The sequence below is a fragment of the Chiroxiphia lanceolata genome, chromosome Z (genome assembly GCF_009829145.1).
Source record: "Chiroxiphia lanceolata isolate bChiLan1 chromosome Z, bChiLan1.pri, whole genome shotgun sequence".
NCBI classification, from domain to species: domain Eukaryota; kingdom Metazoa; phylum Chordata; class Aves; order Passeriformes; family Pipridae; genus Chiroxiphia; species Chiroxiphia lanceolata.
This window is the reverse complement of record NC_045671.1, coordinates 25,770,956-25,789,542: the sequence shown is the minus strand read 5'-3', so window position 1 is coordinate 25,789,542 and position 18,587 is coordinate 25,770,956. Positions and strand designations below refer to the sequence as shown.

Here is an 18,587-nt window from a genome sequence, read left to right as displayed (position 1 = left end):
AGGACAGATAAATGATGAACACACACATGCACAAGGATATGATACCTCAGAGAAATCAGTTGCTTTTAAGTAGCTCTCAAAACTACCTACACATCAGTCTACAAGCACAGTCAGTAGCTCCCCTTGTACACAGTTTGGACAGAGTGGGCTTTCGATTTCTTCGTTATGCAGTAATTTCTGTAGAATTGCATCCAAGGACAGCGTAGTTTCTAAACACATGTAATAGGCAGAACTAACGTTCTACAGATATCCAGAATGTTGGCATTCTTTAACAATGTAGGAATTAAAAGTGTATCACAACTTAAGCTCTATTTTAGGAGTCTTGCCACATATTTCCAAATTACCAGCATCCACTCAGACCATCTCCAAGATCACTGTATCCTCTGAACATCCAGCTAGCAGCAGAGATGATATAGGAACCACTCAAAGTAACAGGTCCAAAGTTGGATGATGCCTATTCTATCCAACTTAGGAAAACCTACACAACTTAAAAAGCATGTAGGAAAAACAGTTTCCTAAACAAAATCAGAAGGCTGAATTTTACTTTAAGACAAAACCTAAACTAGATCCTAAAAAAACCTTGTAATATTAACCCTCCCCCCCCCCCCCACCTGAAAACCACATTCAGGCTGTCATTCTCCTTATAGAAGAGAAGGAAATCATGGAAGTCACCTTGCTGAACAACTGAAGTCGCAAGCTAGTTGCCACAGGCTCTGAAGATTAACATGAACTATCAATTTTCCACACCATTAATGACGAGTATCCCTCATATACCAGAGGATTTTCACCAAACCCCAAAGAAACATTAACTTCAGTAAAGTGCAAGGAGAGAAGCCTGGAAAACCAACTAAAAGTTGGTTCATACAGAAGCAAGGATTAATGTAATAGTCCTTAAGATCCATCAGACAACAGAAAGTTAGCAAGGCTTCTCTTTGAAGACCAACATTAATGGACAACAAGAACCCTAAGGCACTTGGAAACTTGAATCCACCAGGTTAAAGTCTTCCTGTTCGCCAAGAAGGCAGTCATTTTTAGTAAAATGAAAAACTAAGAACTACTAGGGGAGAAGGGGGAGGGAGGGGAATCTACTCTTAATAAATCTGCTATTAGAAATACTCTTAACTTCCACCTGTATAGATCTAGGAACTTGATAAAGCTTTTCAAAATACTCACTAACAGTTACGGTCATCTGGCTACCAAAATTGCCAGAATCAGGCTGGGCATGTAATTCAGTTACAGTGCATCCTACCTCACATTGCTTTTCAGACATCATCAAAGACATCCACATAAATTCTACAGATGATAAAAACATCCGACACACGTCCTACACAGAACTGACACAGACTGGAACCATAATCTCTTGGGCTGAGAAACAAAGAGACCTTAGACTACTTTCAGATCTGAAAGAGTTCCAAGGGCATCACTCCACAGCTCACATTAAGCATGAAGTAATTAGAAGTACCTAGTTCCCTAAAATAAATAATCACAGTGTACTTATGACATATCAACTACCTCATGGTTTAAATTAAACTTCCCTGTTTACTGTCATAAAACCTGAAGGGGAATATCATCAGCCTAACACAATGGTCCTGAAAAAAGTTGCCTACACTTGAGTTATACTAAATCTATACCTGCATATAGGTAGGTATACTGACATTTCTCATGCAGTAGAAACATCCAACCTTCCTGTCACGACCAATGAAAGCCTTCTTAAATGAAAAGCCTTTACTACTAATTACTTTAAAAGGAAAAGGAAAAGACATTATTTGTTGTAAATCCATAAGTCTTCCCACTGTTTCAAGGAAGACTATTTCAAGAAGCTAACACTTGCAGAATGAGAACTGTCTCCCTGAATGAGCACTGTCTCCCTGAAACTAACTGGACTACAACCAGTGCTACACCAGCAACAGAAATGGAGTAAGTTAAGAGGAAAGGGCAAACTTTCATATGACACAGCACTGTAGACATTTGCTTATGGAACTATCGAAATGTCCAGTTTCTGATTTGAAAGTGATTCTTAAGCAAGCTGTAGTGGAGACTATCTACAGTCATCTCAGTCAACTTTAAGATCTAAGCATGTGCTGGATTCCTCACAAGTCCGAGGATTTGGCTTTCTTCTTTTTAAGGTATGTTCACTTCTTCTGTATTCAAAGTCAGTTGTTGGGAGCAGAAGAAAGTAATGTATTTTAGCATTGTATGAAACTTCATAGTACACTCTTAACTTCAAAGTTTTTAATGGTTCTTTGTGATATCCAAAACCACAAAGGTGAAATGGAAATACAGTGAATAAAGTGTCAGAAGGTGAAGATGACACTGACAGAAACTCAAAAACACTTGCAAACAATGCTGCCTCCAGGGAAAAAGCTGCATTCAGAAACTGAAAGATGTTCTGTCAGGCAGAAATTACATAGCCACAACTGGATGCCAAGCAATTTGGTACTGCCTGAAGGTCAGCACTGATCAAACTGATACTTTGGTCTCTTTCTCACTGATGAAGATAAATAAGGCTCTTAAAAAGCACCACAAGTCTTTTAAATCTTGGAGCTTATCAAGAACTGTGACTCCAGTCTAATTTAAAACTGAGAAGTTCTGTTCCTCCCAATGGCCTTAGGGTTTCTCTAAGAAGAACAACCTCTGCAGAAATATGTGGGCCTTACAACTACTGCAGCAATGTAGTTAAATACTAGACACACAGCCTGGGGTGGGGGGTGTAACTATACAATTTAAACAAGAAGTGGAAAGAGGAACAAATGAAAACTCAGCCCCTCAGAGGAGGCACACTTCTATGAAATCTAAGACTGCATACCAACATGTTCAAGTTTTGCAGAGGACCTGTGATATGTAAATCTAGCAACACTACTGCTGCAGCCAGCTTTCTCACTTAAGAAGAAAGTCCTGCTTCACCTTTTAAGAAGAGCTGCTCTAGGAGAACACAGTGACATAGGAGTGTAGTAGCATAGGGGGGCTGGAGTAGACAAATTCAATGCATTACAGGTGACCTATCCCTCAACTGTAACCTTCTTTTCCATGTTTTTTTTCCTTCCAAACCGGAAAGATGTAACAGACAAAGGAGTACCAGCTATGATTTGAGATGTTGTGTACCTGTGTCCACTTCTGACACATAGTCCTTCCAATGTATTAAAGTAATTTTGATGGCTTTACAGGAACCAGTCTTGGGTCTTCCATTCGTAAGTAATTTTTATTCTGTTTCAGATAATAGTGCTTTGATGTCATGTAAGAATATACCTGTTGCAGGAAAAACAGAGCTGAAACTATGCTACCCATGAAGACCATCACCCCTGAAAGATAAAAGGGAAAAGAGCTTCTCCAAAACAACACAGAAAGGACAGAGAATGCCAAGTACATCTGGCAGCAAAATGCACATTCCACACCTGAAAAACAAAACACCCAGGCACAGGTAACTATGCAGAAGATAGTACTCACAGTAAAATACAAACCTAGAAGAACAGGAGTGAAGAGACAAATTAATTAGTTTCTGGAGCAGGAAATGACAGACTGTGTGGCAAAGCACACTATGACCTCCCTATTTATCCACATCAAGCATAAAGGTGGCAGGATACACATGTTGTCTACAGACATCAAAGAGGTAAACACTAATGTACGAAAACAAAGCTCATGAGCACGTATGTCGTTACCACCATAAGAATGTGCATGCTGGGTGACACTGAAAGAAAAAAAAGTGAGACCCTGAAATATTTGTATCAGTAACATCCATCAAAAGCCCAATCACTGATAAATGTACAAGTTTCACTTTCCAATAGGTTTTCTTTCCAAAAGCTCTGAGTTCCAATACCTTAGACCGATCAGCTTAATTGTGACTATCTTGCCACATTATGCTTTTGTGCCTTATCTAATTCTGTTGTCTAAGTATGTACAGTATATATTCACATAACCTTATTGTAAGATCAAAAAAAGACTTGTTTCCACCTGCTGAAAGGGAGTAGCTAGATCCTGAAATACACATAAACAGAGGTCGATCTTCTTTTTCTTTAGTAAGACTAGGCCAAAGAAAAATCAGAAATGTGAAACTTTTTCTACTTCTGTACTTTTAACTCATGAAAGTTAGCATCTACAAAAAAAAAACATAACTTCATTGCAACAGTTAAAAACACTTTCTCAGAAATGTTTGCTCACTGCTAACTTACATATATCCACAGTACTGTAAAATCGAGTAATCTTAAAGCCAGGTCTTTCAAATCACACCACAACAGACATGTAATTTCAAGAAAAAATATTTTCATTTCGATCATAATAGTTGACTAGTTATTTTCAAGTATTTCTTGTAATATTCAATGACATATTTGCATTTCTATTTCCACCTTTTTAATTCTCTAACATTTTAAGTAGAGAGCCTATACAGTCACAGATATGGACCCTGAACTCAGTATAGAGTCAAAAAAAAATGCATTAAGTTGTATCTATTACTAGTCAGAGGAAAAAAAAGCGCTCTCAGAGTTACATATTAAAATAGGTGAAGTTGGAATAGCTGCTCTAAAAACTTATTTTGGAAATCAAGGTTTAGTTAATACTGAATATACTTTGCATCCTTCTACCTGCAAGCTACATTGCACAAACTGCAGTATTTTACTAATCTCAGTATCAAAAATTAAAAATACTCAACTCATTCAAAATTTTATTTGTTTAGAAGTGTAAATTATTGCTTTAACACATATTACTAAAAACCAAGATCTGAATGATTTCTCAAGCAAATGAAGTCGTGCAAAACCTGTTCATAAATACAGAATCCTTCCAAACTCAGGACTGCCTACCACCCTACTGCAGGCTTTAAAATTTGTTATTACTAGAAGGGAAAAAAAAAAACCAACCAAACACTGAAAAAAAAAACACCCCTAATGCCCTCTCTCCATTTAAGAATCAATTTCAAGCCCCCAGTCACACAGTTCTTGATTACAAATCTCTACTGTAAGCGCAGATCTGTAATTTTGTGCACAACTGTAATATTTGAAATAAAGTTAATCCAAATCAAGTAACAAACTTTGCCCTAATGGGAGTTCTCCTTCAGCTCCACTAAGAGAAATTCAATATACATAGGAAATAATTAAAAAAATTAAAACAACACTTTACTTGGAGAAAGCCATATTCAAAATTTGGTTATAAAGGTTTTTTTTCTTATAGAGAAGGGATATATTTTAAGTTTCATAGAGACAGAAAATTAATACTTTACAGTATTTAGGGATGAAAAATATCATTACTCCCAATGGATTTGCCACATCCAACTGAAAAGTGTTAAAAATTTTTTAGTATTTTTTTCCTTGGTTGCAATATTGAACTTGCTTTCTTTGACTCCAAGCTTCTTCAAGAAATTCTTGGTTTATACAAACCAAATAACAATACGTGATGTCCTCAAAATAGTATCAGGAGCACTTACTCATCGTACTTGATATGATAAATAGCTTCTTCACCAGTGTCCATACAGTCTGAATAAGATGTGGATGGTGTACTGTCCAAATTATTTGCATTTTCTTTAGAATGATCTTGATTTAAGTTTCCATTAGTCCTTTTGTAAGTGTTACCACTCTTCCCTTGAGCTTTACCATTCTTATGTCCCTTTGTTGCTCGGGTAACATTTTCTATATGAGCTTCAAACCAGGCTCCAATGCTGACATCACGGGCATCCACCAATTCATTTATCTAAAAGGAAAATCAAATAATGAATTAATGCTTATTTTATATACTTCCAATTAAGAAAAAATAAATCAGTCAACTTACTGTGTTACTGTTTATAAAACAATCAAATATAATAACCAGTTGTGGTTAAGCAAGCTCAAGGAATATGCAGTCATGAATACTTTCATTTACACTTTGAGTATTTTATTACTCTTCCTTCATTGAAATCTAGTATAATCTGTATGTAATTTTAAAAAGCAAGGCTAATTTTCTTCTGTTTTTCCCTCCAAACCTGAAAATTAACTTGATCTGTCATTATACTTTCCTCTTGTTTCACCAGTTGTTCTTTATGACTAAAACAAGCACATAGAGCATCAAAATACTATCTCACAACCCAGCAGTTTACAGACTTCCCTGAGCCTTCAACTTGGAGTTACTATTTAACCTTCTACCCTTCTGGCCTGTATGATTTTTTTTAACCGATAAAGACTCAAGGAGAGAGATGAAACAAGTCTAACAGGGTTGCCCACAGTCAGCCAAAATGTTATGACTGTAAGAAATGAAACTATCTCAAGAATTTCTCCCTTCTGTACTCACAAGTACTACCGGTATTAATTTACTGGCAATGAAACCATTTTTATCCTAAATCACATTTAACTTTCTGAAGTCTTCAGCCAATTAAACAGGTGTTCCTTTAATAATACTGAGAACACTGAAAGAAAAGATTTTAAAAATACTTCAAAAGTACACCAAGTATAAAAAAAATGATTACAACAGAACTACTGAACACCCATACCACAGAAAATATCTTTAATAAACAATATGAGACACATGCATGTATATGGTTTAAGCTCCACTCTTTGTCAAGTACCAACATCATACCAGACATTTACTCACTCTTAGAAACCCCAAAGGCTGGTTTCTAAGGTCTGAATAATCTTATTATATTTTCACAGGAACAAACACAAAAACATTCTCTATAAGTTCTAACATTTAGGGCAAATCAGCCCTTAGGTATTGGAAAGCAAAATGGACAGCAGTTTGAGCTAACAAGTGTATCCCAAGAAAGCAATACTTCTTGAGTTTTTTCCATTCCTCTTCCTAAGATAACTTCCAAAACTCAAGGTTTTATTTTTCTACACATGTAAAATATATGCACGGACATGTATTTTCTTATTCTTTCTTCCAATGTACGGTATTCAAAGTACAGCTTTTTACCAAAATGACAATTTCAGCCACATAACAAACAAATCAGAGAAGGGCAGCCTCATTTTAAATCTGTGAATCTATTTTAAACATAATCAGTGGATTCTGGCACTTCTAGAAGGAACCCTCGTGAAGGCATCCCTACGCAACCTTATGCGTTTGTATCAGTTGTAGCTCAAAAGGGGAGCTTTAGTTCCTCTTCTCCAAAACACAGTTGAACAAGATATACACTAGTAAAGATTCCTTCATCTGCTTCTACTTCTTCCAACCAGTTATGGAAGAGCCAGAGAAACCATGTTAGCAAAGTCAAAAATCATCATTACCAGATCCAGAACAAAACAAAACAAACAAACAAAAAGCCACCAAAACAACAAAAAAAAAGAAGTAGAATAAAATCACAAATCAGTGCAAACTCCCTTAATCATTCCTCTTCAATGCATGCTTCTGTAATCTTATGTGAATAGTTACAAAACATGCTTCCCACCCTTGTAAAGAATAAAGGCAAGTAATTATTACCACAGACCACGGAGGCACATAAGACAACTATTTTGAGTTAGAGGTGTCTTGTTAAAGAACTGTTTTATCAGTAGCTCTTTATAGACAGTATTAAGCAAACACTGATTTTAATTATAGATTCAATTTGTGCGGTTTTTATTCCAAGCCAGTGTTCTTGGGTTAAACTTTTTTTACTACAGTCAGAGTTTTTTGGAAGAAAAATTACAAAGACCATATGAGAAGGAGAAACATGCACATGACTTCTGAATGAGCTTTGGGTTTTTTTAACATCATTCCCGCATGCCCAAGCAGTGTTACTGTAACTCCTCTCTTGCAACTTTTCTTGTATTCCTCCTTTTGGCCATTGCTTAGCCAAGGCAGTGTCCTTCACAGATGCCAAGTTCACCTTGAGATGGCCCCCCAGTTCTTAAATGAGATACTACTAATGATTTTCAGTCTTAGTAATAAGGAACAGGAGTTTGAACATAATTCCACCCTGCTACTAGTCCTTCAGAGCACATATAAATAACAGACATCAGGTACAACCAGAATAAAAAACAACCTAAAGCATTCTAATTTACATAATATACAATGACCACAGAGGAACTCTGTTTAAATCACTATTTTAACCAATAATTTAATTATTATTAACATTTACTTCCAATATCAACTCTATAATTTATTTTTTTTCATTATAGGTCCCATACTGGCTACCTTTCCTTTCAGTAGTTGAAATCAGAAAGAGAGAGTATGGTACAGAGGCTGCGACCATCCATAACATGGAGTAAGTAACAGGTATTTTCTTGAGTCTAGCTCTGAATAAAGATCCAGTGAGGCACAGGACTTCCCTCAGACAGAAGCTGTACAAACTACTTCTTCCCGTAACTAAACAATTCCTTATTGTCTGACAAACAAGAAAATGGAAAATGATTAAATATATCAATCTGTTTAGCCATCTAACATAGCTTAGTTTATGGTCTTTTCTAGTGACTTTTATTAAACAACTTTACTACCTTTGAACCACAAAAGTGGCTAAAAAATACATTCTTCAAAGTTTTCTAATACTGAAATCCTCTACACATTCATACTGTTATCTACAAATAGTAAAAAATGCAATGACTATACCCTTAATTTTTCTCTCTCTATATAGAAAACATACAGTTGGCTGAAAAAGTAATCAATTCACAAGTAATGAGGCACAAGATAAGCAAGAGGCCCAACTTGTTTTCTCAGCCAGTCTCCTCAGTTCTTCAACGATTTAAGGCAAGTCTGCAAATTTACCACAGCCTCAACCTTCTATTCTTTCTCTGCAATTGTGGACATTGTGGCAAAATAATTACTATTACAGCTATGTCTTATCTAAAGAAACACCCAAACAGGAGGTGGATTGCTACCATAGACATACATAGATACATACATATACACACACTAAATGTCCAATAAGCTAGCAATCTGGAAACTGCCCATTTTCTGTTTAAATTAAACATCTGGTAGTCTGATGTAATCCTACATGATAATATAAAAAAATTAAATGAGGTACAAACCTAAACGAATACTACATACGTGATTCCTAAAAACCCTATATTAAGAGAGGAATCACCACATCACATACAGCTTAAAGAAACTGTGTATTTCCAGAGATTATCTATTCTAATGCTGCACTGAACCATTAGTATTAAACCAATTATTTGGCAAGCTTGAAGAAAAAAAGAAGAGGAAAAGCTACACTCCTCCACATATTTTCTTTATTAGCTTCTTCTGTCCACAAAAAAGTATTTGTTTCACAGCTACTCTAAACTTTCTGGAGAACATATTTTGGAGAACACGATGTGTCAGAGTTTGTGAACTCTCTTGAAATGTGAGTGGTACAGGGACACCCTCATGACTCTGCAGGAGTTAGTTTAAATGAAGTGAATTTCATTTAAGACAAACTGGAGAATTATATCAAATCATAAAAGAAAGCAATGAGGTTACGATCCTTTAAATAATAAAACAAACTTTTTTAACAATAAAATCAAACCCAAAAGAGTGAGGCAAGTTTCCAGCTTTTAAAGTTTGTACATACCTTGTACAGTCCAATGCCAGGATCTATGAGGAACGAGCGAGATGATGTAGATGGCTGACTGGGCGATCCACTATTTGTTTTTTTTGCTTTGTTCTTGCAGTTGGAAACAGCACAAGGATTGACTTCTCCATCTTGATCTGTCACAGAAGCAGCAGTAGGAGCTTCAGATTCAGAACGTATCAAAAGCTGTACTATGTCATTTAGTCCAACATTGTAGTCAAATAAAGTGTGTCCATCTTCTAGCTGTCAAAAGAAATGTGTACTTGTAAAATTCCACCTTAAGATACGTAAGTAGTTCGCAAATCTTCCTTTTGCGGGCATTAATTGTACAGACCAGAAGAGACAAGCCATTTATTACAGGTAAATAAAAACCTAAGTCTTCAGTACATGCAAAAACAAACTCTCATCAAGGAAGGCTTAAAACTACAAACAGACATCTTTACAGACTTTGGACTTTTTAAGTATGTATCAACTTCCAATATAATGTAGTGATTTCTTTTAAAGAAATAGGTAGAACTCATATTGTCACTTATATAACATAGACAGGAAATATAAAAATATGTGAGAAGTTTTAAATTAATAATTGTGTTCTGTGCATTTCAGCTATGCAATTTCACAATTCCCTCTTTCTCAAGCTTTTCTAGAAAGCAAGGTAGTACTCTGACACTTCCCTAGTATTTTGCAAACTATTTCTTAAATAAAACATCTACCTATAAAAAATTCATGCTCATACAACTCCATTTACTTTTCAAAACTGTAAAATCTGAAAGTGTTGCGCAAGAGAAACTACACCTAGAGGGAAGCAAAAACAAAAATAGGTACTGACCTTCATGAAAAGAAACCTCCTAAATTGAGAGCATTCAAAAACATACTTATTCCAGATTTAGCCAAGTTCCCCATCCCCCCGGCCCCCACCTCAAGATCAAAACAAGACTGAATTTGAAATCAAGTCTTTTAATCAGAACATCAGAATATAAATAGTAGTAGACATTTTAAATCATCCCTAGAACACAGTTACTAAACATTATTTTTGGACCCACTCTGCACAGCTTTAAGATACCTGCTATTATCTTTGTTTTACCTGATGATCTCACCTATGTACAATTAACCTAAGAAATTCATACCAAGGAAATGACAAGTTGTGTGTTAGGAAAGAAATACAGGGAGTAGTGATCACTGCTACTTTGCTCAGTTAAACACTCAATGGCCTACAGCATCTTTGAAGCAGAGATTTGATTCACCTAAGAGTACAATACAATGCTTTGAGATATCGAAACTAGTGTTACACTTTACTTCACGATGCACTGGGAGAAGAACATGCATGACTTAAAAAACTCCCACATCTTTCCAAACTACTTTTGCAACAAAAAAATTATCTACCCTTTTTCCAAGAATAGTTGCTACTTTCAATACAACTTGATGTTTCATGAATCTTTTCAAACAGAACTGTTTTCATGAGCTTATAGGTAGTATCAGTACAACAAGAAAAAGCAGGGAGCAGGAAGGAACAGAAAAAAATAAAGAAGGAATTCTCAAGTTTCTCATTAATGTTAATTTGAATGTTTTCTCTAACATTCAAATGATCTCAGGACAGACAAAAGTGGAATGCATGTTTCTTCCTCCATCCCCTCTGCTTTCTCAAACAGCTCTAAAGGGCAGGGGACAGCTGACAGTCAAGAAATTAATCAGTTCTTCTTCCACAAATCTAAGATCTGTGTGAAAAAAAAATTACTCTCTTTACTGCTGATAACAATTGTATCCACGTACAACTGGATCCATAAAGAGGAGAACTCACAGCTTGTTTGAAAGTAATTGAAGCTGACACAGCTGTCTGGTCAACAGCTACAGGAACAAACCTTGTAATGCTGACTGTTTTCAAATCCGTTCAACATACAGCATACGAAACTGTCCTGAAGATTTTCATGCTGTAATTATTAGAGGAATGCAAGTCTTAGAGGGGAAACCTCCAGCAACTGTGATTCTACAGGTGACTACCAACCCCACGTCATATGCCAGGACCTGTAGGCTTAGGACTTCATACTGAGGAGCAAGCTACTTAAAAAGTTCAAGCAACCTTTTCTGTCTCACCATGTCATATACTATACATTTCTATCCCTTTGAAAAGTCTTTAACAAAGGGGACAGAAGTGTTCTTGCAGCCCTACAACAAGACTGGGGGCTTTCTATACCAAAAGAGGTTTGCATTTTCACTGTTTTAAGTTTAAAGTGCTATTCTTATATTCAGAGTACAAATAAACTCAAAACAAAAACAAATAATCACCTTGAAATAATACACCATTCAGTAATGACTGCAGAATACAATACAAAACTAAATCTTCTCTACTAGAGAGGCAAAAAAAAAAAAAGACTGAGCAACCTGGTCTAGTGGAAAGTGTCCCTGCTCATGGCAGGGAGTTTGGAACTAGATGATCTTTAAGGTCCCTTGCAACGCAACCGTTCCATGATTCTGTGATCACAAGTTTTTTCCTCTGTTTTTATCATCTGTATTCTTTCAGGAATATTTTGTGACACCAAAATAGTCATTCTATGACTAGTGAAGTTACACTTAAGTCTAAAAGCACTGTAACAAAGATAAGATTACTATAAGCACACTTCACAAGGCAGTTTGTAGTGTTTGGCAACATGACAGGGAAAGAGCATCTGTTTACAATATGAGCAAAAAGTATGTTCTCAAGTATGAGCAACTGTATAAATTTAGACCAAACCAAGGACACTGCAACAGTGTCAGCTTCTAGAAACAAAGGAGAGAAACACAGAAACTCAATAAGCAGAATCAAGTTCACATGTTTTTTGGTGAATTGCAAGAACTAAGGTGTGAATCTGTAAGTATACCTATATCTAGCATTACTGCATCACTGACAATTGAAATAGTTTGAATAACAAAATTGGAAAACAGTGTTTAAAGAAATCCATTCCATACAGAAGGAGAGCAGAACTATAAGATGTTCTTTCTTGAATTACAATAAAGAATTTCATCCCATTCTGCTGCGTAAAGGTACTAAGATTCCCTTAAAATATGTTTGCCTGGTGGGTGTATTAAAAGAAAAGAAACAAACATTACATGGTTGCTTAATCACTCACTAAGCATTTAAGGACACTTGTCATTGATAAGTTTATACATGCAAATGAGAAACGAAAGTAATCACGCAATTACCAGATAATCAATCTCATTCAAGTCAGCTATGATTTTTTAATGAGTGATTAGAACATGTACTAAAGCAAAAATAACTGAACAGGCAACTTCATTTACAAAATTTTGCTAGCTCTTCTGATCCTCCTGTCATTACAAGAAGATGCATTTGTTCCCTTAGCAGTAGATTTTACTTTCAGTTTTTCTTCCTCTTAATGACTGGTATGCTTCAAAAGCCCCTGAGGCTTCATTAACATATTCTGAATGAAATGGCACTAAAGAGCAGCTAGCTTTACTGTATCTAACAGTCTCTCATTATTCTAAATACAAGTAGAGAAACGGATTACATCTTTCAAATGTACTCTCACCATCATATGTTACAGACACTATCAATTTCAAAATATTCCTAAACAAGGTTCTTATAGATACTTAAAGGTAAGACAACACTGTGCTTACTCTACTACACGAGAGCAGCAGCAATGCAATACTGGAAGTGATACCTACCTACTACCACTATTAGAAGAACCGTCCTATAACGTCAAGCCACAAACTACTTTAAAAGTATGTAGAAGCTGCACTCACGCGAACATGAACGATCATGCAGAATGTGGTATGACACTGCATTACCTGAGGGAAAAAAATTAAGCCTGACAAGTAATTCCCCAATTATTATCACATTAACTAAAAGTCCCAGCAGAAGTACAGTTCATTATGGGTTATACAGCTTGTAGAGAGACCTCTCAAGAAAGCACATAATAATTCCTGTAAGAACACATTACCTACTGTTATTATCTTAATGTGTGATCCAGAAACATAAGTCCCTGGGTCACCTTAATCCAGCCATTCCACTTGACGATCAAGATATTTAATCACTTATGAAAGCGTGCCTTTAAGCATCTTCTGAGGGTATCTTTTCCAAGAACTAGAGCAATGCCTATATCTAGCAATAGAGATGAAAGAAACCATAATGAATGCAGGCGAGTTCTTTAATTAGCAAAGTATGATGAAAAGTTAAGCAACACCAATCTTTTATTCTGCATAGGCATTACACGCACCCTGCAAACTGAACAGGAAATGCACAAGGGTAAAGAGCTTTGAGCTCAAGTTCAGTAGAGAACCTTGGTTAAGAGTTGTTTACAGGAGTTATCCAGAGGGTAAGCTAGTCTGAAGAAATCCAGAACCTATAACTTCCAGCAGGGTACTCATTTATGCAAGTAATGTGGACTTTTATAACTACTGGTATTTCCCATCTCAAGACTGATGTACAAAACTAAGCTTTTTTGCCTGCAGGAAGGCTGTTGGAATTGAATTCCACAGAAGCATTCCAACACATCTCTAACCAGCATCTAGTAATGAAAAGCCCAACTGAAAATTCAAAATCAGCTTACCAGTATGTAATAAGTGAGTTCTGGGCAATGGGACCAATACAGAACAAGAAAACTTTAATAACCTTTACTGCACAATACTGCACCCTTCGCTTAAGGACTTCAGCCAGTCTCAGAGTGTGCTGTTTGTTTACACTTTCAAAGCTGAAAGAGAACTCGAAAAGTATTTTTATTTTACATGAAAAACTTGTATCCGAAAAGAATGCTTCAGGATTCCAGGATATTCAAATTCAGGTATTAACCACATTCAAAGTACTAGGCATGTTGTCAGGTTTTTACAATAACTGTGTACTGGAATTGTTTCCCACAGAAGTACAGTTTCCTCAGCTGCAACAGAGACAAAGGTTAAATAAAAGAGGATCTAGTAGACAACCACAAAAAGAAAGTTACTGTCTTTATAGGAATTGGAACATTTAATATGTGTTGCCTTCAAGTGTTTGCAACTACAGGAGATCCTCTTCCTTCTCAAGCAACTGTAGTTTCAATAGTACCTGTTACAAGTCTCATACAGGCTGCTCTGTCAAAAAATACTTTGTCTGGTGATGATTCCACTTAAACATCTTATATATTCTTGCAGATGGGGCAGTTCTAATGCCATCAATGACAGTTTTTGAGTGATGTAGCAGTAACTGTTGAGGGTCCAAAAAGATATTCCTGGCCCTGAACAACGAAACTCCTCAGACAATCTGTTATATTAAGAGGATAAAAATGCAAACATCTTTAAGCAAAGACTCCACATCTATGAGGTTTAATGGCTCCTTCTCACATGTCTAAGGTAGACTGGTTCTCAAGTGCAGGCTTCATTATACTCTCTCCACATTTTAAATGAGGTTTTTACATATATCCTGTGTAGTCATAAGGACACCCTGTTCATACTGTTCACAATGGTACTCCTGAATGTTTGCTCCTAACTCTCCCTTCCTTATTGCTGCTGGCTTTAGCAAAGATCCTAATACAAACTAGACAGCAACACCAATCACTCTCATACAAAAACTAACTACAATAAAGATTTACTTTCCTAAATAGGAAACAAATGTCTATCTTACTTGTGGAAAAAAAAAAGAAACTCTAGTGCACCATCAGAAACAAAAAAGAATTCCTAGGTTATCCTTATTAGTGCCTTTTATCCTGGTTTGGATTTCATGGCTTGCTGTTAAAAATAAACAGACACAAATGACAGATTATTGCCTCATTTCAAGAAGGAAAATTTATTAATTAAAAAATAAAATTATTGCTCTGTCTTTGCTCTCTCTCTTCAGCACTCATGTAGGTGAATCATCTGGACAAGCAAGTTCTCCAACAGTGTCTAGATCCACGTCCCTCCAGAATAGAATACAGACAGGCCACAACACTTCATAAAACACTAACCAAAGAAGTTATTGGTGTCTGGAAAATATGGTCCAAATTAGACTCATTTCTGTTGATTTTTTGCCACAAGAGTGCACATTTCAGAGCAGCCTACAAGAACGTCTGAAGACAAGATGCCATCAAAAATCGCATGAACGCGGTAGGACAAACTAGTCTTCATATCAGAGAATATGACCCATTTTGACAACTTATGCGTGTTACATGACAGCTAACAACCTGCCCTGAACTTAAAAAAAAGGCAATCTTAGTAGTATCAAATGACTTACTGTCAATAAACTGTATTTTAGGTAGGTACCATATTCAAACAGAGAATTCCACAGTCTCAGCAGAAAGCATACAGTAAAGGAAACTCCTAGGGATGGAAGAATACTCTAAGAAAGGTTTTTCTACAACTTCTGTTACAAACAAAGAGTTTGATCACACTACATTGTGGATTTGCATTTGTTCAGCTCTCCACACAAAGAGGAAGTCTGGCATGCTATAAAACCCCATACAACCTAGGAAGAAATTACAGAATCTTGTTGCTGACACTGTCTGTAATTACACATCAATCTCAGTACAAAAACCATGACAAAATGTATATTAGTCATCTTTGTACTCAATCAACAAGACCAGCTTTCTCGAAAAGAAACACTTCTCCTGAAGTTTTGTAACTAAAATTAAGGACAAAAGTCCACATTTTAAGGCCGCATTCTCCAATAAACAAGTGGGTTTTACACCACTTCTACAAAATTATTTACAAAGTGTACAGGTGGTATCAACATATTTTACCTTTTAATCAGGAATAAACACAATCCAAAATAGATTCCAGTGTATAAGATTAGTGCCAACAAAAAAGAGCTGAAAGTCAAGAGATATAAGAAAAGAACTTCTTTACTTTATCAGAAGATCCTGGTGAAGGCAGCCATTCTCATTCTCAAGCAGGGTTCAAGTCTGAACCTCTTCCACGTTAAACTTTTTAAAAAGCAGTTCATGTTTTGAAGATTATTTATCCTTTTATTACTGGGTGAGATACAGAAAAAAAATTTTAATTTAGATATGATATTTTCTTCTTGGACACAACTCTAAATCCCATTAAAGGAACATCTACTCATTAATTTCTAGTATGAAGTTAAAACAGCAAGGTTTCTCTTCTTTCTGTGTTCTCAGGAATCTTCTAATTAGGTAAATAAAAGTTCATGGTGTCTTCTGGATGATATTTAGGATTACCTGATACTTTCATTAAAAAAAAAAAAAGGCATGTCAAAATATAAAGCTGCATTGAAGTCCTCAGAAGCATGGAAAGACTCATCCATCTCTGTGCTGATTAGATGAGAGGGTTCAAGTACCTCCTGTATGATGGTATGGGCTTCTATAGCACAGGCAACTGAACTTCAGCAAGTGGTGACAGTGAGAGCAAATGACTATCTGCAGCTTGTAAGGACACCTGTAATGAAGAACTGGTTATTATCAAGCTTCCATAATCAACAGAAAAATCTAAAAAAAAAACCCAAAGCCAAAACCAAAAAATCAATAACCAAGTATATTTTTACATAATTTTACAGTTAAATCATAGGAATAGAGATTCAGTTAGTAGCTTTTAAAAAGAGAATCCTCTGATAACTTCTATCAATATTATTGATATCAACATCTGATCATATTCCATCATAGGAAATCCTCATTATGTAGTCTCAGTGTAGGCCTTGCATCAGGTCTGTTCTGCATCTAAGGTTTTGTAGAGTCCTTTCTAATTTAAAAAAATCCACCTCATTTTCCAAGAACTTCCATATTCATTTTAAAAGTACATGTACCAAATTATCCTAACTAAATTACATGTATGTGTGACACTCAGGCACACGGTGTGACTCCTGGGGATGTGCTGTGAAGGGCTAAGAGCTGGACTCAATGATCGTGGTGGGTCCCTTCCAACTCAGCATATTCTGTGAATAATGGCCATAAAATCTAGTTGGCTCTAATTTCTTAGAGCTTATGTGATGTTTTTCCAAGTTTCTAATACTTAAGTAATACATGCAAAACAGTACAAAGTATTCTGTTTTGACCCATGCTTCTGGTTTTCCTTCAGTTTGTTTAGGTGCTCTGAATAACAAAGATAATCATATCAGGGAATGGTAAATTGCATTATTAGTTTTACATTAAAAATTTAACCGGAAGATGATTTTAGTAAACAACTTCTGCAATCATATAAAAACCCCTCACTCATAGGGCTACTAAACCTAATGCCATATAAGTTCCAAGTATACACTATGAATGTGTCAAGAATTTTGGTAAGCAACATGATTGTATCTGCCCTGAAGACTCCAGATAATTCTCCTCACACTACAGAGCAACCTGTTACCAGCTTCAAAGAATCGTAATCACTTCCCTTTTAAGACTTCTTCAAACTATTTCTCTGAAATACAAAACTTAACTGCTCCAGCTGAAGATTTCTCACCCCAGACTTCTGTCTGAAGCAGATGGGGTTTGGACAGCTTCAGCTGAAAATGTTTACAATTTTCCAGACAAAATAAAGCTGGAAAGAGTCTGTGTTAAGAAACTCAGTTGTTCTATGAATAGGTTTAGCACTCCCATTCTTGAGGGAAATACTCCAGGAGTAAAGCTCTTCTGTCATTCTGGAAATTCATCCAAGTTGTAGATATTAAGAAGCACTTAAAAATGCAGTTTACAAACCCGAAGCTTGGAAGCTTAAACTCACATGATATTCTATCCATTACTCATGTGCCAGCCCAGGTCCCCAGAAGCTAAAGAGGTCTTGTCTAATAAAGGCACACCCTATTGCCAGATTTTTAACTGTGTCTCACTGAAGCTACTTTATCACAAGGATGCTCTCATGCAAAAATAAAGGTCCTCCCCTCCCCCTACCCCTCTAATGTTTCAGTTAAATTTTACAGAAACAAAACCCTAAACACTTGGGCATTACAGTATGGGTCTGAGAAACTATACTTAACAGTAAACTTGCATGGTTAAGTAACACGGTGCGTACTACCACATATTTTTGTGCCTAAAAGCAGAGATAAATTTCTTCTACTGAAGTAGGACTGATTTGCAGCAACTTTCATATCAAGTAAATAAACAGCTTCAATACTCTCACTTCCACCTGCTGATTTCAGTCTCCCATTGTGCTGGTTTTGGCTGGAGTAGAGTTAACTTTCTTCACAGTGGCTGGTGTGGGGCTGTGTTTTGGATTTGGGTTGAAAATATAGATATGTTTCTGTTATTGCTGAGCAGTGCTTGCACAGAACCAAGGTCTTTTCTGCTTTTCATACTGCCAC

The 18,587-nt window shown here is 36.1% G+C and overlaps 1 protein-coding gene across 3 annotated transcripts in view; it reads right to left on the bottom strand.

Moving 5' to 3' along the window:
* Positions 1-18,587, bottom strand: part of UHRF2 (ubiquitin like with PHD and ring finger domains 2) — an 80,495-nt gene that overhangs the window by 57,487 nt on the left and 4,421 nt on the right. For all 3 annotated transcript variants that reach the window (XM_032676834.1, XM_032676832.1, XM_032676833.1), the window contains exons 2-3: positions 9,416-9,658; positions 5,411-5,673 (exon numbers count right to left, since the gene is read on the bottom strand). In XM_032676834.1, the coding sequence (XP_032532725.1) occupies positions 5,411-5,673; positions 9,416-9,658 (506 nt within the window). The remainder of the gene's footprint in view (positions 1-5,410; positions 5,674-9,415; positions 9,659-18,587) is intronic.